The 25736-nt window shown below is 35.3% G+C and overlaps 1 protein-coding gene across 5 annotated transcripts in view; it reads right to left on the bottom strand.

Moving 5' to 3' along the window:
• DOCK7 (dedicator of cytokinesis 7) overlaps positions 1-25736 on the bottom strand; it is a 202493-nt gene that overhangs the window by 35431 nt on the left and 141326 nt on the right. For all 5 annotated transcript variants that reach the window (XM_026497942.4, XM_044383796.3, XM_044383797.3 and 2 more), the window contains 9 exons: positions 25442-25581; positions 20781-20950; positions 19674-19828; positions 10064-10246; positions 9821-9956; positions 5968-6064; positions 3022-3118; positions 2567-2701; positions 1528-1680 (listed from right to left, as the gene is read on the bottom strand). In XM_026497942.4, coding sequence (XP_026353727.2) covers positions 1528-1680; positions 2567-2701; positions 3022-3118; positions 5968-6064; positions 9821-9956; positions 10064-10246; positions 19674-19828; positions 20781-20950; positions 25442-25581 — 1266 coding nt within the window. The remainder of the gene's footprint in view (positions 1-1527; positions 1681-2566; positions 2702-3021; positions 3119-5967; positions 6065-9820; positions 9957-10063; positions 10247-19673; positions 19829-20780; positions 20951-25441; positions 25582-25736) is intronic.

Raw genomic sequence — 25736 nt, 5'->3', positions numbered from 1 at the left:
TATACAGGACAGAGAAATTCTGAGAAAAAGAACCACAATAAATGGACATTTTAAATATTAAAAAGGAAAAGAGAAAACAATAGGCAAAAAGTAAAGCAAAACAGATCCAACATATGTATAATTGGTACCTAGCAGAAAAACCCCAAACCCCTGGAAGAAAATATTCAATTTTATATTCAAGAAAACTTTCTGAAATAAACTGAAAGTAGATATCATGTGCCTGAGAAAATTAACAAAAATTGGTCAATACCAAGCAAGACACATTCTAGAAAAGGTATTTAATTTTAAATTTAAAGAGAATCCCTTGAGCAACTAGAAGGGGAAAAGTTATTTAAAAGGGAAGAAGATATCAGGCTAACTGAAGATGTCTCTATAACAATATTTAAAGCCAGAAGAAAATAGTATTCAAGTATCTCTTTTTCTTTTTTCTATTAAGTGTTCTTTATCTGGTATGTTTTACTGATCTTTCTCCCCTCCCCCCCTTTTTTTTCCATTCAAAGTCTGAGGCAAAAAACTTCATAACTATCTTTGCTGTCCTTTAAGTACAAAAAACACTGAACAATCAAGAACTTGGGAAATATTATTTCCAAGAACTGTCTTGCATAAACAACTACAGGACAATATTTAGCCAAATAAGAGATGATTAGAGCAAAAAAAAAAAAAAAGTAACAAAAGATATAATAGTTATGAATATCAATTTACCAAATAATAGGTAGAGGAGAAATAAATGATACGTAGGCTTTAAATCACCTCCTTCAGTCCATCAAGTGGACCAAAACAACAAGGACATAGAAAAATAGTGTAATTAATAAGGTATATTTAACTCAGTACTCTGAAATAAAGAACACTTTCTTTTTAAGTGCTTGTGTAACATTACACACCCACAGTACAAAAAAGGAGACACAGCATCTAACACTGTATAATCACATTGAAATAAAACTAAAAATTAACATCCAAACTTTAAAACAAAAAGGACTGTCAACTCTTTGGATTAAAAATACGAACTGAAACTACAAACTATCTACAAAACAAGAATACTGAAAACACTATATATCAGAACCAATGAGATGCTAAAAACAGTGCTCAAAGGAGGATCCTAGGCCTTAAATACTTATATAAGTAAAAATAAATTAATTATACATTTGACTCAAAGTCAGAAAAAATACTACACGTGAAAAACACTCTAATGAAAACATGGAGTTCTTCAGACTGGTCCATAATCATAAAATATCAAGCCAAAAACAGTTAAATCTTTAATTTTCTTTATTAGTATTTTCATTTTACTTAATGATAATAATTAAATTTTCCAAAAGCTCAAGATACATTTATATTCTAAGTTGTACTACTATATGCCATTTGTAGTACAGGAAGCAAACCCGGAGATTTGGATTTTTGTAAGGTAGCCACATAAGAAATATCAAGACAGTCTAGACTCAAAATATACAAAATGCCATGCTCCCCCAAAAACACATTTGCTAGACATCTGCAGAAGTTATATTCCATTATAATCCACGGATGAATACTTACATTCCCAATCTCGAAGTTCTGTCTCATAAGGAGGTACAGCGAGGCACTAGCGTGTGACCGTATCGTGCCAATGCTGCTGCTACAGTGTCGGAGAAGCCGGAGGCATAAGTCCGCACACTGCTCGGTTTCTTCTTCAAACAAGAGTTCAGGGAACTGTAAAAAACAAAACAAAACAACACAACAATAACAACAAAACAACACTAACACCGAACTTCTGCAAAGTTCCAGAGGAATGGTAACATAGCCTGAACTAGAGAGTTGTTAGTATAGTTTTTAAAAATGGTTAAGCACTATTTGCTAATGCTTAATCATGTTGACCACAGAGCTGGGCGGATTGGGTTTGAATAATGATTATGTCACTTATCTGCTAGTAGTGTGATTCTGGACAAGTTTTCTCAGCCATAAAATGGACCTAATGATATTATCTACAGGGGACTGTAGAACTATCTGAGATTAGATACTGTGCACAAAACACTTAATATGGTAACCAACATGGAATAATTCTGCAATGTTTTTATTATAAAATGGTAATGAGTAATTCCCATCGGTTAAACCTTCATCAACAGCTCTGCATTCCATATTATTAGATGACTATGATAAAATAGATACCTTCAAGATTTAAGATACACCTATTACCTGGGGAAAAATAAACACCAGAAATAAATATTTGCAGTAGTTGAACAAACAAAAGTACCTTCTTTTCCATTCATCATGGGGTAAGTTAACACCAATGGAATGAAGTACTCATACCTTGAATTCTTTAACAAATCAAATTAATAAGGAACAGACAGAATGAGATAAGAGAAAACAAGGAAAGCCCCATATTTAAAATCAGTTACTACAACAAAACTGGTTTTTTTAAGCCCCAAACTGGTTAAGGGTGATTCAAATAACAAAGAAATTACAAAAGGCAAGGAGTAGAAAACAGGCAAAGAAGAATCATGGGTCTTAGGTTATTATTAAAATTTTAATAGATGATTATAGACAACGTAAAGAGAAAGCAAAGTCTGATAAGACTGCACGTTCAAAAATGACCTACCTTTGAAACCAGGGCTCTCTGTGTAGCAAAACAGTGTTGTAGATAAACTGCACTTTGGTTACAGGCCATGCTATGCAGTAGGACTTTCAGTACGCCGCCAAGGATGCTCTCTTTGGATTCTGTTACAGAAACTGTCTGCAATTTAAAAATAGATGAATAAAATGCAGATGTACCCGCAATTTGGTCAGGGAGACAGAATATAAGAAAATAGTTTTTAAAAAATAGGAAAAGGACAACATAGGATCTAGGAGGACTTCAGGGAAAAGCAGCTGAGCATGGTTTGAATCAGGGAAGAACGGGGGAAAAAGAATGAATAGGATTTTAGTGAGAAAAAAAATTTTTTTTTTTTTTACAAACTACTGATATTTCAATATAATTGTATGGCTCAATGAATACTTTTTGCACAATTCCAATTTACCAAATCTATATTTTGAATTCCTCGTTTGTGTTCTTACCTGGACAACAATCTCTAATGTATCCAAAATGATTAGGTTTGCTTCAGTAGCCAGATTTCCATCAATCAGTGCTTCATGCTCAATTTCTGCTCTTGATCTAATACAAAATATTATAAGAAAGTACTTTACACAGAACCACTATTCAAAAAAGACTTAAACATACATAGAAAAAAAAAACCTCTTGGAACCATTTTTCAGTTTTCCCTGAAAGAAAAATTATAAGAGAATAAAAAGACAGTATTTTACACATGACAAATTTAACACATTTGTCAACCGTATTAGTACAGATTTTCTCACCCCATTACCGTTCCACAACACCACTGAAAGCATAAATGTTTAGCTTTCAGAGATGTAGCCAACACAGGAGCGCTTTGTTTTATTCTGAATGGCACCGACACTAGGTGGCGCTATGTGGGCTGGGATTTAGGGGTGCTTCATGTAAAGCAACACTCAAAATGTTTAGTGCTCATCTTACCATTTCAAGGATTTTCTATTTATTTAAGATAAAAGTACTTATTTTTTTCTAAATTATCTAAATTTTCAATATTTTTGTCTCAAAAATACAAATAATTTTGCTACAATATTTTGAATCAGAAAACAATTGAACTCTTCCTGAAACTCTGGACTGAATCACTCATTAGAAATAAAACAAGTTGTTGCAATAAAGTGGTTTGCTTAAAGGGTAAAAGTGACATTTGTTTATTGGCAATACATACATAGAAACTATATTATATCAACGTAGACAAAACACACATAAATCAAGGTGGAATTACAAGAACATATTAAATGCTAACTTTTCAAAGTTTCTGGATGTTCAAATCTCTGAATTTTTGTTACTACCACTTAGGAGAACAGATCATGAATTCACATTTTATAAATGAAATTTAAGGAGAAAACAGAACGTAGAATTAAACTGGGAAATACATATGTAATGATCAAGCTTAAAATTCCAGTAAGATTTTGTGAAGAAACACAATAACACGATGGCTTAAACAAAAAGAAGCAGGAAACACCACCACCACCACCAGGCTTCCTTAAAACACAGAGAAATGCAGAGAAAACACATTATACAAATTCAAAAGAAAGCAATATAGTATAATACCTCACTGCTTTATGATTTTTTTTAAAGATTTTATTTATTTATTTGACAGAGAGACAGCCAGCGAGAGAGGGAACACAAGCAGGGGGAGTGGGAGAGGAAGAAGCAGGCTCCCAGCAGAGGAGCCTGATGTGGGGGCTTGGGTCCCAGAATGCTGGGATCACGCCCTGAGCCCAAGGCAGATGCTTAACGACTGAGCTACCCAGGCGCCCCTGCTTTATATTTCTAAGAAACAAAACACACCTGGAAAAATAATCAAAGAAATGGACTTGGATAAAGAGGAGAGAAAAGTGGACATACTTAAAGCTTAAGAATTATTAAATGTTTACATTGTATTCAATACCTGCTATGGTCTGAGTATTTGTGTCCCTGCAAAATTCATATGTTGAAAATCTAATGCCCAAGACAATGCTATTAGCAGGTGGCCTTTGGAAGGTGATTAGGTCATCAGGATAGAGCCCTCTTGAATGGGATTAGTGCCTTTATGAAAGAAGCCCAGGGAGTTTGCTTGCCCTTCCATCATACAAGGACACAGCACAAAGTCTGTAACCCAGGGGCACCTGGGTGGCTCAGCTGGTTGAGCACCTGACTCTTGATTTCCGCTCAGGACATGATCTCAGGGTCCTGGAATCAAGCCTTGCGTTGGTCTCCATGCTCAAGTCTACTTGAGGATTCTTCTTCCCTCTCCTTCACTCTCTCACAATCAACAAATGAATAAATAAATCTTTTTAAAAGGAAAAAAAAGTCTGTAACCCGGATGAGGGCCTTCACCAGACATTCAAATCTGATGACGCCATATTCTTGAACTTCCCAGCCACCAGAAATGTCAGAAATACATTTCTGTTGTTTATAAGCAATGCAGTGTGTTCTATTTTTTTATAGCAGCCTGAAGAGACTAAGACAGTTTCTTGTAATCCAAACCCTCATCTATATGGAACAGAGTCGACTTGCTTTCTGCTGGCTTGCACAACGCAGTCTTTCCTATGGTTTATCATGTTACTGTCTGTGAGCTTGTATTTCTGCAAGTTTGATCTGTGAAAATCCTCTAAAGCCTGGTCTCAAGATGGTTCTCACATAGGGTGACCAAGCATCCTGGTTTGCTTTAGGACAGGACTGAGGGAGTCCCTGGGATATGAACATTTGGTGCCAAAACTGGGGGTACTAGGCAAACCTGAATGAGTTGGTCACCATATTCTCAGAGTTTATTGGGCCAAACTACTCGAGGGCTAACCTATAACTACAAATTTTCAAGAAAAAAATTTTAGCCCCTTGACTCAATGCCATGTTTCAAGCCAAGCACTTTTACTTGAGGTCACTGAGGCAGCCAGAAGGGTTTACTTCTAGTTTCCGTTACACTGAAGGTACAGCCCTTTAAGATCCCAGACTCAGTGAAGTATATTTTTAGTTGTTTTTGGCAGTAGGGTCAGTCAGTGCATCTATTAACTTCATGCTAGAAACAAAAGACCTGGAGTATTTTGTCTTTAATTATATTTTAAGCTCCAAGAGGGCAAAGATTAGCTTTCTAATTGTCGGTGACCTGGAAATATTTAGTTCACTGTGACTCCCAAAATACATTAAAAAATTATTGCAGAATATATTTTGAAGGCGGATATTTAGAGACAATTGTTGGAAACAAAATGGGTAATATTTTGCTTTACTATACCACATGAAAAATTCTTCCCCCAAATCTTTTATAATCTAAAATTTAAGAACTAAATATAAGTATTTTGTTGTCTAAGATTTGAGTACCTAATACATAAAAAAAACAACACTAAAATTAGCGATTTTCCTCCTGCATTTGAAATCCACCAAGCCCATCAGTAACATAAAATAGACGGTTATATTACTTGTCAAGCTTCTCAGTGTTTTGACGCCAGTGAGTCATATCTTTTCTCCACCTCAGATTTTCTTGACTTCCAAAGGCACTTCCAGATGGGCTCCTCTCTGTCAAATAAATTTCAAAACCATCTTTAAAATGTTATTTCATTTGGACCACCCTCATGTATATATGCATGTATATAAGAAATACTGCACAATGCTAACCTTATATGTAGCCATTTTATCTTCAGCACAAGTGGAAAAAACAATACTACTTTTTATTAAAACTTTTTTATAACAGTTATAGAAGAAACACATTTGTTACATGTAATATTTTTTAAAAACTCCCTTTTATATAAGCAAACTTCGTTAACACTGATTTTCTCAAAACCTAAGCCATGACTCATAAGGCCCTACGTGGTAAGACCTTACTTCTGAGCACTCTCACTCCTGCGTCCACCACCAGTTATTCTGTGTGTGTTCTCTGTATACAGTCTCCCTGTTTATGCTCACGACTGAGGAGCTCTGCAATGGTGGTGGTTCCTCTCATGTGATTGCTCTTCCCACATATTTTCACTGGCCAGTCATTCATCACCTCCACAGAAAGGTCTTCCCTAACTCTCCAACACTTTTTTTTCTTTAAAATTTAAAGATTTTATTTATCTGATTTTTTATTTTTATTTTTTTGAAGATTTTATTTATTTATTTGACAGAGAGAGAGAGAGAGAGCACAAGCTGGGGGAGTGGCAGGCAGAGGGAGAGGAAGAAGCAGGCTCCCAGCAGAGAAGCGGGATGCAGGGCTCGATCCCAGGATCCTGGGATCACGACCTGAGCTGAAGGCAGAGGCTTAACCATCTGAGCGACCTAGGCACCCCAAGATTTTATTTATTTGAGTAAGAGAGAGAACAAGAGAGAGCACGTGTGCATGAGTGGGGGGAGGGGCAGAGGGAGAGGGAGAAGCAGGATCCCTGTTGAGCAGGGAGCCTGAGCTGGGTGAATCTCAGGACCCCAAGATCATGACCTGAGCCAAAGGCAGATGCTTAACTAACTGAACCACCCAGGCAGCCATCTCCAACACTTTCTTTCCTCTTAATTGGCTTTATTTCTCTCCATAGCACTTATGATCACAAGAATATAAGCTACTTAAGAACAGAGATTATGCCTATTTTGCTCACCCGTTTATGTTTGGGGTTGACAGTTCAACCAGTTTTTGTTCAATATATAAACAAAACAGAAGGATTCCTAAACTAATCACTTCCCTTGGTCCACAGAAGGCAGGACAGGAGAAAGATGCGGGCTTTCTCCCAAAGTTTCTGGGACGGAAAGCAGCCTGAATGCTGGGGGCTTCTGGAAGGGGTAGCAGCAACAGACCTGGTTCATACAAATCCAGCAGAAATGAAGACGGCGTTTAGAATTGTGGAGAGATTCACACTTAAATGATACAATCAGCCATGATTTCAGACCTTCAACTAGAAAACCAATGCTCCTTTTTGAAAAACCCAAGACTTTAAAATTGGTTGGAAGGATGGGGAAAAAAAAAAAAAGGTAAAAATTCAGAGTTCAAATAGAAATTTAAAAAATAAATAGAAACAGATCTGCTACACAATAAAGGACATGTCTGGGATATTTCTTCTGCTTTTTGTCCCTTTCCTCTTTTTTTATTGTCAAATCTCCATCTTTAAAAAATTTTGCAAAAGAAAACAAAAAATGTATGCCTATCTTTACATAGATTAATAAAACTGATATTGGGGATCTATTTACATTTTTATCATTAACTTTTTTTTCTCCATGAAAGTGTCTCTCATCTCTTAGCTAAGAATGTCTATCATTAGGTGACATAACTTGTATGTCCAAATGTAAATAAGAATTGCAAAGGCTTAATTTTTCTAAGAACTTCAATTTTTAAAAAAATAAGATTGACATATAACATTATTTTAGTTTCAGGTGCACAATATGATTCAATATATGTATACATTATGAAATGATCACTATTATAAATCTAGTTAACACCCAACACCACACATTTTCTCTTATGATAAGAACTTAAGACATACTCCCTTAGTAACTTTCCAACATACCATGCAGTATTAACATAACATCCCTAGTACTTCCGTGTTCTATAACACCCGACCTCCTGTCTGTTCTGTCCATCCCTCGCCCCACACCCAGGCAACCACTTATCTGTTCTATCTATGAGTTTATTCATTTATTTACTTTAGAGTCTACACAGAGAATTTCAATTCCTATATTCAAACAAAGGTAGCTGCTCTAAGGCCACAGGCTTAAAAACATAACTTACTGTTAACAGTTTCACTCTCTCTGACATTAAACCTTAGAAAGAGCTGCGGTATAATACACAGAACGACACTGGAAGTCAAAAGAGCCTGGTTCTATCACTTAGTTTGTTATCTTAGGCAAGTTATTTACCTCTGGTGAGTTTCATTTTCTTTAACTTAAAGGTAAGGATAATCATGCATTAGATTTTGGTGATAATTAAATGACCTAAATAAAAGTTAATTTTCATACTTTTTTATAGGGTTGTTGTATGCAACAAAAGGAGTTAAAAGAAAATCTGTTAAGTACACTGTAGACTGTATATAAACTAAAAGTGAAAAAAAAAATGGTGCTCTTAATTCCAAAGGCAAAGCTTTTGTATTCTTATGAAATTCCAAATATACTGGATAGATATAAAAGATATTTAAGTTTACATAGATAAATGATGTTTATACGTTTATCTGTGTTTATGGCCTATCAGAAAACATTAAAAATATCACGTAAATGTGCATCCAATAGATATCGAACTATAGCATGTGTCACATACACAGATGACTAAGCCATGTCCCTGACCTTAAGGAGTTCTCAGCAACACTAGTATTTGTCACTTTAGAATTTATGAAATGTTTACACACACGGTCACTATAAAGATGGTAAGATCAGTTAGTTAAACTACCTTCTAAGTTCTCAAAACAATCACAAGTGGATGAGGAAAAGGAAAGTGAGATTAAGTGCTTGGCCAAGATTATATGGCTGATGGATAGCAGTACCTGGGATTATAAACAGGCCTCAAATGCTATTAACCTGTTTCTCTCCCTGATATTTGAGTTTGATGGACAACATATTTCCCTTAAATACAGGGCATATTCGTTTATTGTGCCAAACAGGAAATTTTTAAGAGTAAAAAGTGATGCTATGTAGAAAGTACGACACTAAGACTGAACTATAATGTCAATTGCAGACTTTGGGTGATGATGATGTGTCAGTGCTGGTTCGGTACCAAGTGTAACAAGTCACCACGCTGGCGGGGAAGGCAATGCATGTGTGTTAGGGAGCATATGGGAAATCTCTGGACCAAACTTGCTCAATTTTGCTGTGAATCTAAAACTGCTCTTAAAAAGTCTTAAAAAACAAAAACAGGATGTTATTAATAATCACACAAAGGCAACAGGAATAAACTGGGACTATCCATAACAAATCAGGAAATATGTTCACCCTACTTAGAACTCTAACTTGAATTCCACAGAGAAGTGGTTACTCAAGTTAATTGTTTCATTTAAAACACTTTTTAAGGGGTGCCCACGTGGCTCACTGGGTTAAGCATCTGACTCCTGATTTTGGCTCAGGTCATGACCTCACGGTTGTGAGATCAAGCCCTGCGTCAGGTTCCATTCGTGCAGCCTGCTTAAGATTCTCTCTGTCCTCCCTCTGCTCCTTACCCCCCTTCCTCTCTAAAACAAACAAAAAATGAACCTAAAACAAACAAAAAATGAAAGACACTTTTAAAAGTGTAGAATCTTTGAAGATTTGCAACAATGATCACTATAATATACAGTTCAAGGAAACTGAAAAAATTCTCACCAGAAGGAGAAGATAGTGTGTACATACCAAGCTGTCCTCGGCTTCGGCGCACCATTTCTTGCCTAGCACCTATGCTCCCAAGAATAGCTTCTTCAAGCTTTGCTCTCATGTCTTTTGATTTCTTAAAGGTCAAACTATTCATTCTTTCAAACACTTTCTTTCCCTAAAATTTAAACATTAGAAAAGAAAAGGCATTGAGGAAATTTTCTTCTTCCTTTTCCACATGTTTGCTTTCTCATTCTTCTCTGCAATGGCATCGTGATCACTTACTTTGTACTCGAAGCAAGACACACAGAGATAAAGCAAATCTAGCAGCCGGTTTAGCTGCAGGACTGAGAGATCTGTAAACCACTTTTGTAGAACCGTCTCATCTGCATTCTTGAGAACCCAAAGTAGACAGATCAAAAGGCTCCGACTGGATTCTGCTGAAAAGGTAGTGTGTTGCCTGCCGCTCTGAAAATAAAGAACAGTGGAATGAGACACACCGATCAATGGCAGTTTCTTTTTGGGGGTTGTCAGGTGTTTCTTCTAAATGCGATAAAATAAAAATTGTTTTAAAAAGCAAATATTTAAAAAGAACCATATGAGGGGCACCTGGGTGGCTCAGTTGGTTAAGCGTCTGCCTTCGGCTTGGGTCATGATCTTGGGGTCCTAGGATGGAGAACCGCCTCAGGCTCCCTGCTCAGTGGAGAGCCTGCTTCTCCTTCTCCCTCTGAGAGCATGCTCTCTCTCTCTCCCTTTCCCTCTCTTGTTCTTGCTCTCTCTCTCTCAAATAAAATCTTAAAAAAAAAAAAAAAAACAACCCACCATTTGATTTAGACACTACTTGAATAAGTCATATAGGACCTTAAACTTAAGGTCCTGAATTTTAATAAACTTTTCCTGGGATCGAAAGATTGTTTTAAATTATGGTAGGGCTTCCAGTAGACAATAAACAAACATTAATAGAAAACAGCAAGGGAAAAAGCTAAAAGATCTTACTATTAAAACTAAAGTATCTATTTCCATCATGGCTGATGTAATATGGTAAAAGGAAAAAGCACTCAGTAAAAGTGATATAAGAATAGAAAGTAATAATGAAATGTTTATCAGGTTTAGAGAACCACAGTTTCCTCTCAAGGGCCACTGTTAGAGAAGATAACGTGCAGGTGCTATTTCAGTCTTCAGTCTGCATTAGTGTACAGTATGTAAAATATAAATGAAAAACTAAAAATAAAAACTTGTCCACAATACCATTTATTCCATATTTATTCTGCTCTGGTCATCGTGCTAAGCTCTATCCAAACGTTATTCCATTTAATCCTCCAACAACATTAACAAGTGGGTTATATCATCTCAGTTTTACAGGCAAGAATACAGGATGACAATAATGACGATGATGATGACAAAACATAACAAAATTTGAAATGTGCTAGACACCATGCTACTCATTTTTTCTTATTTAATGCTCACAATGATTTTATGAGATGGTACTAACCACTGTTATTTCTAGTTTACAGGCAAGGAAATGAAAAGCTAGACAGTTAGCCAGGATTTTACTCCAGGTTAACCAGACATCAAATCTTATATTCTTCACCATCATACTACATTCTAATATTTGGTGAAGTAAGTATACTAAATAAGAAGAAGAAAGCAGTGGAAGGGATGTTGAGAGGAAAAGACAAAGGAAAGTTTAACATACTTAACTGCTGGGGTCATGATCTCAACTACTACCCTAATTCCTCTGCTATCTGGGATGGCGAAAATGATAGCTTTGGCTCCTGTATGATGCTTACGCTGTGCTCTTCACTGTACTGAACACTTTATGCACGTGAACTTATCTATTGCTCACACCCATCCAAAGAGATAAATATTACTACTTAACCCATCTTACAGACAAGAAAACCAAGACACCAAGAAGTATTTTGTGCAGTAAATAGAGGGATTGAAATTCAAATGCAGAAAGTGTGGCTCCAGAGAGAGATCAAGCACTTCTCTGTGTTCACTGCCTCTCATGGATGCGTGAACATGTAAGTGAATTCACCTGCATAAATTCACTTAACCAAATTACACAATAACCCAATTAAGAACCCAATGGATTGGTTTAGAGTAATAGATACAGTTAAGGAGAAAACCAATAAACTGGAAGACAGATCAAAAGAAACAACCCAGCATGAAGCACAGGTCAATGAAAAAATGGGCCATACAGAACAAGAGCAGAGACACAGAGGGTGGGCTAAAGAGGACTCATATATGTTGAACTGGGATACAAAAAGAGGAGAGACAGAATGGAGAAGAGGACATATTTGGGTGTTTAAGAGTTGAGAATTTCATAGAACTGAAGAAAGATGCTGAACCACTGATTTAAGAAGTCCAAAAAATACAAGCAGAATAAGGAAATTCAAAACTAGATGGAACAGAGTGAAACCACAAAAGACCAATTCTAAGGAGAATATCATAAAAAAGAGGGGGAAAAAATCAGCAATGGAAATGAGAAGACAGTGGAGATAATGCCCTTAGCACGCTGGAAGAAAACAGGAAACTCAGATGCTATTTCTAAAAAACAAAACTTAAGAATGAAGGTCATACGTTTTGCAAGGAAACACTGCAAGTTCATTACCACAGCATAAAAATTCTAAAGGATTTATTTCACAAGAAGAAAAATATTTCTTAGGAACAGCCACAAATTTAGGCACAGAGCAAATACAGTGGTGAACATCTGGACAAATCTAAATGATAATTAAATTTATATAGCCATAAAAGTAATAACAATGTTTTTAAGGTTTAATGATATATACAATTAAAAATGCCTGAAAATAACATTTAAGTAGGAAGAAAGGTAAATAAATAGGCAACCTGTTCTGAGAGCCTCCTATTAACCAATGTGAAAGTAAAGGTAATGATTAGAGCGGAATTTAATTTAAGGAAGCATACTGTGATTTGTAATACAATCACAAAAAGAATACAAACAGAATGTATAACTTCCAAACTAGTAGAAAGGAAAAAGCAGAATGAGGAAAAAATGGAAGGAGAAAAAAAAATAAAAGAAGACAATACAAGAGACAAAAGAGACAGAAGGGATGGGACAACATGAAGTAAAATTAAAACGTCAAGTACATTAAATTCACATTAAATTTAGTTATACTAAATCAAATGGATTTTAAAAAGCTCTAGTAAGACAAAAATAAACAGATTTTTAAAATTTAAGACAAAATCAAATTATATGCTATTTATAAAAGACATCTAACACAGTTTCAAACATTTAAAACATAAGGAAAAAATGTTGAAAGTAAAGGATGGAAAAACTCTATCTCAGAAGAAACCTAGGATAACTATACTAATATACAAAAGTAGACTTAAAGGCAAAAAAAAAAAAAAAAGTATTACAGTTCATGTTGATAAAAGATGCAACCCATCAAAAAACATAATTTAAAATTAGTGTTCATAATAAGGCCTCAAAGGAAACTAAACCTGACAAAATGACAAGTTATTAAAAAACCATGATTGTAGTGGGGTATTAGAATAAGCAAACAGATTTCAGTGAAAAGAAAAAAAAGGTTAAACAGTAAGATCAACAAATTTGAAATAATAGATTTAATGGACAAATATAGAACAATGAAGAATATGCATTTTCAAATACATAAGCTATTTGCAAAAACTGACTACATACAAGAGCATAAAACCAGTTGTCACAAATACAACTGAAATTATACAAAGTTCTCTGATTATGAAATCAGGCCAAAATTAGAAGCATAAGATTATGAGAAATTTTCCTATGACTACACATGCACACACACACACACACACACACACACTTTTTTCAGGTGGGGGTACAGAGGGAGAGGAGAGAGCAAATCTTAAGCAGGCTCCACATTCTGCCAGCACAGAGCCTCATGCAGGGCTTAATCTCACAACCCTGAGCTCATGACCTGAGACAAAACCAAAAGCTGGATGCTTATCTGACTGAGACAGCCAGGCACCCCACCCTATGACTAGAATTTTTTTTTTAATTTTTTAATTTAAATTCAATTTGGTTAACATATACTATATTATTAGTTTCAGGGGTAGAATTTAGTGACTCATCAGTTGCATACAATACCCAGTGCTCATTATATCAAGTGTCCTCCTTAATGACCATCACCTAATTACCCCATTTCTCTACCCACCTCCCCTCCAGTACCCCCTCAGTTTGTTTCCTATTAAGAGTTTCTTATGGTTTTCCTCCCTCTCTGTTTTCATCTTATTTCATTTTTCCCCTCCCCTCTCCTATGTTCATCTATTTTGTTTCTTAAATTCCTCATATGAGTAAAATCACATATTTGTCTTCCTCTGATTTATTTTGCTTAGCATAATCCCCTCTAGTTCCATCCATGTCATTGCAAATGGCAAGATTTCATTCTTTTTGATGGCTCAGTAATATTCCTGTGTGTGCATGCGTGTGTGCGTGCGTGTGCGTGTGTGTACACGTACACAACTTCTTTATCCATTCATCTGTTGATGGACATCTCAGCTCTTTCCATAGTTTGGCTATCGTGGACACTGCTGCTATAAAAATTGGGGTGCATGTGCCCCTATAATCACTATGTGATATTTATCCAAAGGATATCAATCTAGTAGTGCAATTGGTGGGTCATAGGGTAGCTCTACTTTTAATTTTTTGAGTAACCCCCATACTGTTTTCCAGAGTGGCTGCACCAGCTTGCATTCCCACCAACAGTGTAAGAGTGTTCCCCTTATTCTTCATCCTCACCAATATCTGTCATTTCCTGACTTGTTAATTTTAGCCATTCCGACCCGTGTGAGGTGGTATCTCATTGTGGTTTTGATTTGTATTTCTCTGATGCCAAGTGTTGTTGAGCATTTTTTCATGTGTCTGTTGGCCATTTGTAGGTCTTCTTTGGAGAAATATCTGTCATGTATGACTAGATATTTTAAAACAAAAACTTACAGCCTAAAAGTCTAAAAATATCATAATGCACTTTAGATATATTTTTGAACTGAGTAACAAAAATGCTACATATAAACTGTGGCATTTAACTAAAACAATAATTAAAGGAAAATGTACAGGCTTATAATATGTACCAAAGAAGAAACGATGAAAATTAGTGAGTTAAAGAGTCCATCTCAAGAAGTTAGAAAAAGAACAATATAAATCCAAAGAAAACAGAAGACAGTAAATAAAGAAGATAAACATTCAAAAGTGAGGATCAACATGCCCCCAACTTGATTTTTATAAAGACTCAAGATATACACAAATTTTTGTTGAGACTGACTGATGTAAGACAAAGGGTACAAAAAGCCAATCACAGAAATGAAACCCTTTATATCTACTACAGATGGTACAGACTTTAAAAAGATCATAGAAGATATCTGAACTTTGTAGGCCAATACATTTTAATTTCTACTAGAGTAAAATTTACAAAAATCAGTGTAAAAGGAAATAGAAAACTTGAAAGTCATTACAGTCTTTAAAGTCATTAAAGATATTAAATCAGTAATTTTTAAACTTTCAAAAAGGAAAACTACAAGTACAGATGGCATCACCCACAGGTTCTCCAAATATTCCCAAAAGAAATAACTCCAATTTTAAACAAGTCCTTGCAGAGAACAGAATAAAAGGGTAAACTCCCTTTTAAATTTAAATTGGCTAACCTAACCCTGATTCCACAACCTATAAAGAACATTATGAGAAAAATATCACAAGCAATTTTACCCATAAGCATAAACACACAAATCTTAAATTATAGCACACAAAATCCATTAATATACAATCGTAAAAAAAAGTTGGTTTAATTTGGCAATTGAAGGTAGGTTAAACACTAGAAAAAACAATGAAAGGGGTCACAGTAAGAGATTTAAAAGCAAAATAACACAAGCATCTCAATGGATGCAAAGAAAGCATGATAAAATTCACGTATTCATAATTAAAAAATAAAACCAGGAACAGAAAGAAGATTTTCATAATATAACAGAGTTTTAAAAATAAAAAAACAACCACCAAAAACCAAAAATCCCCCCAAAATATAGCACGTATGTGTAAGAATGAAATGTTGCAAGTTTCCCCCCTTAAGGATGCCAACTATTGCCACTTCTATTTAACAACTGTACTGGGGAGTGGGTTCTAACCAGTAAAATAAGTTATGAAAAAAACTTGAGAGAAACAAACTGCCATTATTCACAGATGATAGGACTGTGTATGTAGAAAAAAAATTTATACATATGTTATTAATTTAGCAATTCTGCTGGATGCAATTCTGCTGGAAATAAGCATCACAATTCTATTTCCACATAAAATTAATCAACAGTTGGAAAAAAATTTTCAGAAAAGATGACATTTAGAAGATTACATATAATTATACGTATTATATATAATTTTATAATATAAAAACAAAAAATATCAAGGACCAAAACCACATCTATAAAAGATGTACTAGAATTCTTTAGTGAAAACTATAAGGGCTCGTGGGTGGCTCTGATGGGTAAGCGTCTGCCTTTGGCTCAGGTCATGATCTCCAGGTCATGGGATCGCGCCCCACATTGGACTCCCAGCTCAGGTGAGAGGCTGCTTCTTCCTTCCCTTCTGCATCTCCCCCTGCTTGTGCTCTGTCTTTCTCTCTCAAATGAATAAATATATATATAAAAAAAGAAAACTATAAAAGTTTACATATTCATAGATGTTAAAGAAGACCTAAATAATAGGGAGATCTATCATGTTCAAGGATTAGGAACTTTGGTAGTGTAAAAATATCAATTTTTACCAGAATTGATCCACAGACTCCTTACGATCTCAACTAAACCCCACAGGTTCATTGGTTTTTGTTTATTTTAGTGGAACATCATAAGCTGATTCTAAAATTTACATAGAAAGACAAATTTTTTTATATTCATGAGGACTTTTTCTATATGATAGACTATACTGAGGTAATACTCCAGAGGAGTAGGCAAAATAATCTTTTAATAAATGGTGCTGAGATAATTTGGTATAATATAAATGAATGAACGAATCTGAATCCCCAGATTCTACTGTTCATAAAAAATTCCAGGTAGATTTTAGGATTAAATATAAAAGAACAAAAAAGCATTTAAAAAAATAACATAGGACATATCTTCAAAATCTTGGAATAGGGAAAACACTTTTAAAGATACATAAAACACTAGCTGTAAAGGAAAAGACTGACAAATTTAAGTGTTCTAAGTAAGACACTCCAATCACCAAATTCACCATTAAGTATGTGATAAAGGCAAGTCACACACACAAAAGAAATATCTGAACCACTTATAACTGACAATGGGCTTGGATCCAGAACATATAAACTCATACAAATCATAAACAAAGGCAGACAACCAAATGGCAAATGGGCAAAAAACTCTAGAATCTCAGAAAATTCAAATGGCCAACATGTATACGGAGAAGTGCATAGCTCCATAAGGCATCAGGGAAACAAAAGCTGAAATGAGAACCAACTATAAATTACCAGAGTGACAAAAATTTTCAAGTCTGAAAAATCTAAATGCTGATGAACATGTAAAAGAATGGGAATTCCCATAGTGCAGGTAAAGTATAAATTGAGACAAACCCTTTGGAAAAATACCCAGGTATATCTGGGATAAAGATACATATATATTCTATAACCCAGCAAATTCTACTCCTAGGAAATAACCTAAATAAAAGTGTATATATACAGGATACATGTAAAGAAATCTATAGGATTACTCTTTCAAATAACCAAAGATCAGAAGCCATTCATTCATCTAAGAATAGAATGGGTAAATAAATTGATCTATGGACAGTCAATTTAAGGACATACAGAAATGAAAATCAGTAAATTACAGCTACATTTTATAACATGGATGAAAATTAAAGATATAACAAAACTAAATTACGGATGCAAAATTGAATAGTAAAACTGTAAGCAAAATTAAGCAATTACTTCATTAGGATAGAGGGTGGCTTGGTGGATAGCTGGGGTGGGGAAGAGCGTGCTAAAGATTTCTGAGAAGCAGTCAACATTCTATATTTTGTCTTGAGTGGTGGTTACAAAGGTGTTCATTTTATAATATTTTGTAAATTTGTACATTTATGTTTCATGTACTTTTTAATATGTAGTATATTTCACACAAGAAAAGTTTTAAAAATGAAAAGGAAGGTCAACAAAATTGAGCACAGAGGTTATTTTGGGCAGAGACGGACTGAATTGAGGGCAGACTGGGAACTTTCAAGGAATTTGCAATGTTCTATTTCTGAAGGTGGTGGGTACACTATTGTTTCTTCTCTTATGATACCTTAATTGTGCATGTACTTTTGATACTATACATACAAAATATAAAGTACAAGCAATAAAACTGATAAAGTGGAATTCAGCAAAATTAAAAACTTGTGCACTTCAAATGACACCATCAAGAAAGCAAAAAAATAATCCACAGAATGGGAGAAAATACTTGAAAATCGCCAATCTGATAAGGGATTTGTACTTAGAATACATAAAGAACTCTTTCAAACTGATAACAAGAAAATGAGTAACACAATACTAAAATGGCAAAGAAGATGAATGAACTTTTCTCCAAGACATAAAAAAAAGACGCATCAATAAACAAATGAACAGATGCTCAACATCAGTAGATATTAGGGAAATGCAAATCAAAACCACAATGAGATACTACTCTGTACCAAAGTGGTTATTAAAAAAAAAAAAAAAAAAGAGGTGCTGGTGAGGATTTGAAAAACAGGAATTTTTATTTATTGCTGGTGAGAATGTAAAATGGTGCAGCCACTTTTAAAAGAATTTAGAAGTTTCTGAAAATGTTAAACACAGAGATACCATATGGCCCAACAAGTTCACGTCGAGATATCTACCTAAGAGAAACAAAAACATACACGCACACAAAGACATGCACACAAATGTTCACAGCAGCATTATTCCTAACAGCCCAAACCGGGAAAGAATCCAAATGTTCATCACCTGACAAATGGACAAAAATCTAGTATAGCAATACAAAAGAGCATTACTTGGCAATTAAAAAAAAAAAAAAGAGATGCGCATTGGCACAGTACAACATGGCTGAATCTCAGAAACTTCACATGTAGTCAAAGACGCCAGACACGGAAGATCACAGTGTACAACTCCATTTATACGAAATGTCCAGAACAGGCAAATCTGTACAGATACACAGACAGACAGTAGGTGAGCTGCTGCCTAGGGCTGGGGGTGGCTCTTAATAGGCCTAAGTATTCTTCCTGGGGTGATGGAAATATCCTAAACTTAGATTGTGGTGATGGCCATACAGCTCTGTAAATACATTAAAAACTATGACACCGTACACTTAAAATGGGTGAATCTTTCGATACGTAAACTATTTAATAAAACTTGACATTGTCAAGACAGCTTCAGTAAGTAATACTGCATTTTTCTGAAAGAAAGTCTTTCAGAACTTGATCTTGCTCTACTGGCAGTTTGTTTCCTCTCTTGCTCCCATATCCTTCCCTCTTTAAGGGGGAATAAATTACAGGGGCAGAGTACCTATTGATTTTTTTAAACATGAAACAGTATAAATCTTCAGAGATTAAAAAAATATTCTCAGTTGCTAAACAACTGAAAATATTTCTTAGAGTTGAACAAAATAGATTTTGAAAATAAAGGAAATAGGCCATACGTAATAAGGTAACTTCCAAAATTCTGAATGATGGAATACAGAGCTTTATACCATAAACCTTGAGGTATTAATAATTTTTAAACAACTTAGTACAAGATAAGCAATGTTCCCAGAACCTTAATGTTTCCACAAAGTAAATAAAACTCAGAGCACTCTTGCATCACCTAATACAACAATCTGTTATTTAAGGGTACATCCTTGTAAATATCTGCCTTTCTACAAAAAACTTCTGCAGGAGGGTTGTTCTTACCGATGATGTGAGGAGGAAACTGCCGGGCCTTGTTAGCTGAGGAACTGAGGTTCCTGCAATTGCCATGGCAACTGTCTGGCTTATCATGCTTCCGCTCTCACTTTCATAGTCATCAGGGGCTATACAAATTGGTCTTCCTCGTTGATTGTGAGTTTCTGGAAGAAAAATAATCCCAAAATAAATAACCAAATTTCCATTTAGATTAACAGTTATTGAGCACGCAATGTCCTATTCTCCATTACTCTTTAAAAGAAAAACCTGTTAAGATACAATAAAAAAAAAAGATGCAATATTTATCATTAGATTTTTTTATTTTAAACAATATTTTAAATAATTCATTCCTACAGTAACAATTTACAGTTTTGTAGAGAACATGCTAGTCAAAGAAAATATAGTAATATAAACATTTCTGCCTTCAGATTAGGAAACCCACTTTGGCAATCAACATACTGGTTGAACTATCAGTCCCTTAAAGACACAGAGTTGGTTATCTTCGTATCACCACCTCTGTTCAAGTTCTTAATATTTAATTGGTACTCAGTAAATGTTTGTTTTTTTAAATGCAAACTATAGTGTTTTCTTTGGGATAAATTAAGGATTCAAGAAATTCTGAATATGGAAAGCAAGATCAATAAAACTTTGTGAGTTCTAGTTTTTAAAAGGCAACACGACTTCAACTCATTAACCCAGTGTTAACAATCAACCTAATTCTTGTTACTCAGGTGAATATTAATTTCAACTATATGTATACAAATAAAAATGAGAGTGAAGATGGTAGACATCTGCCGTGTCTTCTTATATATATATTTTCAGATGAACAGTACGGTCTCATACCAAAAAACCTACTTTCTAATAGGTAGGTACAGAAATGCTATAAGTTATTATTTTAAAATTCATCATAAGAACTACTTAAGGAAAGCTTGCAGTGAATTCTCTCATGTAGTCAAAAGTTATTCAGTAATATGGTTAAATATTTATAGTTTATTTATGTCAGAGTACATTTCCTTCTACTTCTTTTCCTAAAATAAGATTTTTAGCCTCAAGATATTTCTAATACTTTAAAACACTGAGATTTCCTTTAAGATTTGTTTTAAATATACGAAGTACCTGTAAAGTCATAGAGCTGAGGAACAGTTTCCATGATAATGCCAATCAGAGGTAGATACAACATGGCCACCCTCGCCTTTGTCTGGGGGTCAGAGTACCGTGGATCTGAGTCGTGACTGGATAGTAAATTGTGTACCATATTGATGACTTTCTTGTGCAATCCAAACAGTCTATTTAAAAAGAAGACGAAGAAGCAGCAGCAGCAGTAAGGTCACAGAGATTAGTTAATATCTTTAAAGCAAAGAGTAAGTCACAGTACTCAATCAATTTTAACTTCAACTTTGCCAGATATTTGTATGTATTTCCATGAAACGCTTCTCATTATAAAATTAACAAATGGCTCTCTGTATAAAGTACCGATGGAGGGGAAAAAGAAATGCTAAACAAATTCACCTAGGAGTAAATCTGAATCATTTTTACAGTAACTCCTTATTAGTACATATTCATATTAAATAATTTAAGACCAGTTACGGTTATATTTTAAAGCAAAAAAGAAAAAATCTTAAGTAGCTTCAATTTTTATTTCAAGTTAGATCTTTTCACATTAACCAAAAATAAACTTTCATGTCCTTTTTCTAAAAGAAAAATCCGAAAAATCCTCTGCTTAATGGATTATGCAGTCCATGGGCTGGGAGGGTTGTCTTTGACTTCTCTGATTTAAACCCAACTTCCTTGCTCATCTACCTCATTTGGGTCCTACACCTTCTGTAGACTCCCAATCCCTGAGTTTCAACTGGGCTAAAATATTCATCATCACTTTTTTTTTTTTTTTTTTTGGGTGCCTCTTCTCAGATTGAAGGTGCTCTGACTATGCCAACTATTCTAATTAAACTTTTGGCCAACGCCAACCGGCCCTTACGGCTACACCTGGCAGCAGGTCCACATTCCACATCTTACTTTCTCTCCTTCAGCCTCTCACCATCCATCTCAGCTAAGACCTTACCGCCGACTTCTGCTTTTTAGGAAAGAAAAGCCATTCTGAATTTGCTCTAGCCAGATCTTTAACACATCCCCACATTTATATCTCTATCATTCCTTTTGTCTCAGAAAAAGTTGTACTTCTCTCGAAAAGTAATTTCTCCATTCTGTTTAATGAACCCCATGTTTCTTCAACAGCTTCAATGCCCCCCTCACTAAACCTTTCCCTTCTTTCAAATAAGCCTTTCCTGTGTTGAAAATACATGTTCACTTGAAACTAGTCTCTTCTAGTTTATATACTATCTCCTAGTAATAAATTATTACAATTTCTCCAGTAATAAATTTCCTGAATATATAGTCCATAACAACCGTTTCCATTTACTTCCTAACATCTACTCCCTTTCTTTGGAACTAAGAGTTCTTGAATGCTTCCAACATGGCACTGTACTAGCTTCATCATTTAATAGCTAGATAATTTCTTACTTACCCTGTTTCCCTACCTACCTCATAAGGTGGCTGTGAAAATTAAGTTGCATAATTCATGTAACATACTTATTATTAGCACACTGCCTTGTACACTGTCTTCCTTGGTAAATACTAGCTTTTATTAAAGATCACAGAGCCAATTCCAAAGCTGGGATTGGAAACCAGAGCCCTTCATCTTATCTCCCACTTTACATTGCTATATATGGAATCTAGCTGGAGATTCTTTCTTCTTCCTTCCAGATTTTTATTCAGAAAGTGTATTTTTAAACAGTCAAGCACCACATCTAACTGGCATAGCTCAGATTTTATCCTCCAGTTCTCTACTTGACACTGTCATCTTATCTTTTCTCAATTTTTTCTCCAAATAGTTCCCATCCTTTCCTCATACTCTTTCTCATTTTACCCCAAGTCTCAGATTCTGGTCATTTGCTTTTTATGGTCTCCATTTTGAATTTCTGCATTACCAATGAGGACTCCTGGAACCCGGGTGTGTATTCCTTAGCTCTGTAGCTACCAGCCCGACCTTAACCTACCAATAAGCTCTACTCACTCATCTTTATGAGCCTTTTCATAGGTCTACATTACTCAATCACATGCAGTTATTAAGTATATGTTTATGCAGGACCTACAACATCCTAAGTGTTAGGGTAAGACACTGTCCTTGTTCTTAAAGAGTTTGCTATTGCCAAGAGAGAAACACAGACACAAAAATAATAATTTAGTGTTACAAGTGCACTAGTAAAGGTATTAATCTTTTTTTTTAAGATTTTATTTATTTATTGGACAGAGAGAGACACAGTGAGAGAGGGAACACCAGCAGGGGGAGTGGGAGAGGGAGAAGCAGGCTTCCCGCTGAGCAGGGAGCCCGATGTGGGGCTCGATCCCAGGACCCTGGGATCATGACCTGAGCCGAAGGCAGACACTTAACGACTGAGCCACCTAGGCGCTCCACGGTATTAATCTTCTATAGAACTATGTGCTACAAAATTAGCATTTAATCATATTGTTTCATAGTCTTAATTTTCTAACTATAATGAAAGTTTCTGGAGAGCAAATCTTTGATCAATATTACAACATATTATTGCCACTCAAGGAATTATTCTTGTTAGCAAGCAGATGACGTAAAAAGAAAAGCATTCCTCTCAAGGACCTATTTACGATAATGTAGGTTGTATTTTTTCTATATACCACTAAAGAATATAAAATTTAGAGATGGGATGTGCAAAGTTAATTACTCATTCACTGAATTAATATATATTTGTGAATGTGTATTCATCCACTTTGTGCCAGACACAATTCTAAGGCACTGGAAGTACAGCAGTGAACAAAAAAGATTAAAGTGTGTGCTCTCATGAAATCACATTCTAACGGGAGGAGACAGAAATTAAGCAGCAAATTTCAGAGACATGCTTTGTAGAAAATAAAAGAGGGCTATATGTTTAAGCATGATTGTGGCAGGGCAGCGTGGCTACCATTTTGATTGGGTGGCCCGTGAAAGCCTCACTGAGAAGACGCTATTTGAGTGGAGAGCTGAAAGAATCGCAAGGAGCAAAAGGGTACGTAACAGTCTTAGGGTAACATGAGCACTGCTTTAGGCAGAGAATAAAATTCCAAGTGCAAATACCGTAAGGTGGGAATGAGTTTGGCATATTAAACAGAAAAAAAGACTAGAATGGCTAGATTTTAGTATGTGGGGAGGGAAGACAGTGGCAAAAGTATACAAGGGCCAGATAAACAGGGCTTTGAGGTCTATTATTAAAGGTCTAGATATTAGGGGCACCCGGGTGGCTCAGTAGGAAGTTTTGGCTCAGGTCATGGTCTTGGGGTCATGAGATCGAGGCCCACATGGGGCTCTGCGCTGAGCACAGTCTGCTTGGGATTCTTTCCCTCTTTCTCTCCCTCCCCCTCTCTCCTCCCCACCAACTATGCACGCATGTGCACTCTCAAATAAATAAAATCTTAAAAGTCTGGATTTTACCCAAAGAATACAAAAGCATTAATTCAAAAAGATATATGCACCCCTATGTTTATTGCAGCATTATTTATAATAGCCAAGATCTGGAAGCAAACCAGGTGTCCATCAACAGATGAATAAAGAAGATGTTGTGTGTGTGTGTGTGTGTGTGTGTGTGTGTGTATGTATGTATGTATATATATATATAACACACAGTGGAATATTAGCCATAAAAAAGAATGAAATCTTGCCATTTGCAACAGCATGGATGGATGTAGAGGGTATAAGGCTAAGCAAAATAAGTCAGTCAGAAAAAGACAAATACCTTATGACTTTACTCATATGTGGAATTTATGAAACAAAACAAACAAACAAAGAAAAAAAGAGATAAGCAAAAAAAAACCCCAGACTCTTAACTATGGAGAACAAACTGGTGGTTACCAGAGGGGACGGGGGCAGGGGGATGGGTGAAATAGGTCACGGGGATTCAGGACCACACTTGTGATGAGCACCGGCTGTTGTATGGAAGTGCTGAATCACTATATTGTACACCTGAAATTGATATTACACTGTATGTTAACTAACTGGTATTTAAATAAAAACTTAAAAAACTCCTAAAGACCCTATTATGAGGATTTTTTGAAAAGTGATCATTACCTAACAGAATTATGATTACACAGATTTTTTAAAACAATTATTAAGATAGAAATACCCTCTAGGGATGTTAGACCACAATACTCAAACTATTTCTATAAATTCAAATCATCAGGCAATATGCCCTTTCCTGACTACATCAATTTCCAAAAATCCTGTACAAGTGTATACAACTTTGGAAGTTCTTAAAACCTAAGAGTATTTGTTTATAGGGCATATTCTGAAATAAAATGCTACATAGTATAACAGCAAACAGCAAATTTTCCTTACAAGGAATAGAAGACTAGCCCATTTTCCTCAACTGAAATGTGCTTACTGTATATCAACAAATCTAAGAGTCAACTACTAATATGCACAAATATTTTTTGCAACCATTAAGAAGGAAAAACAAATGCTACCAAATAAAAACGATGATACACCACTGGTTTCAAAACAAACTTCAAATTCAGAGATGATAAAAGTACGAAAAAATGGCTTTCTTAAAATCAGTGAAATGCAGAAATAACATGGGTATGGAACTTAGTGAATGCAGAAGTGGATGAAGAGTGGTAAAGGGTATTCTTTCGATTCTCGGGAATGTAAGCGTGCTACTTCTGTCCCCTTATCCAAAATCAAATTGCTATTCCCAAGGCAAAATAAGTCTACTCACCCTTCAGCATCAGGGTCTAAAATGACAGCCAGCTCTGTTAACACAAGTCCTGCCAAATAATGCTGTTGGCGGAAAGGCACGGACAATTCAAACATATTTGCAATCTTCTGGTCTTGTACGTTTGTGGAAAATCCAGAACTCTGTTTGGGAGTGAGGCAGAACAAAACTACAATAGCTGTGCAACAAAACACCCTATAGATAGAACATTACAACAAATGCAGTAAGAGCATTCTCTCAAAGTAAGATACACTTCGCCTAGGGTAGTTTATTTTACATTACTATTATTCACACTGGA

This window comes from Ursus arctos, unplaced genomic scaffold (assembly GCF_023065955.2).
Source record: "Ursus arctos isolate Adak ecotype North America unplaced genomic scaffold, UrsArc2.0 scaffold_12, whole genome shotgun sequence".
Lineage (NCBI taxonomy): Eukaryota > Metazoa > Chordata > Mammalia > Carnivora > Ursidae > Ursus > Ursus arctos.
Note: the sequence above shows the minus strand (reverse complement) of the source record. Positions and strands in the feature narration are given on the sequence as shown.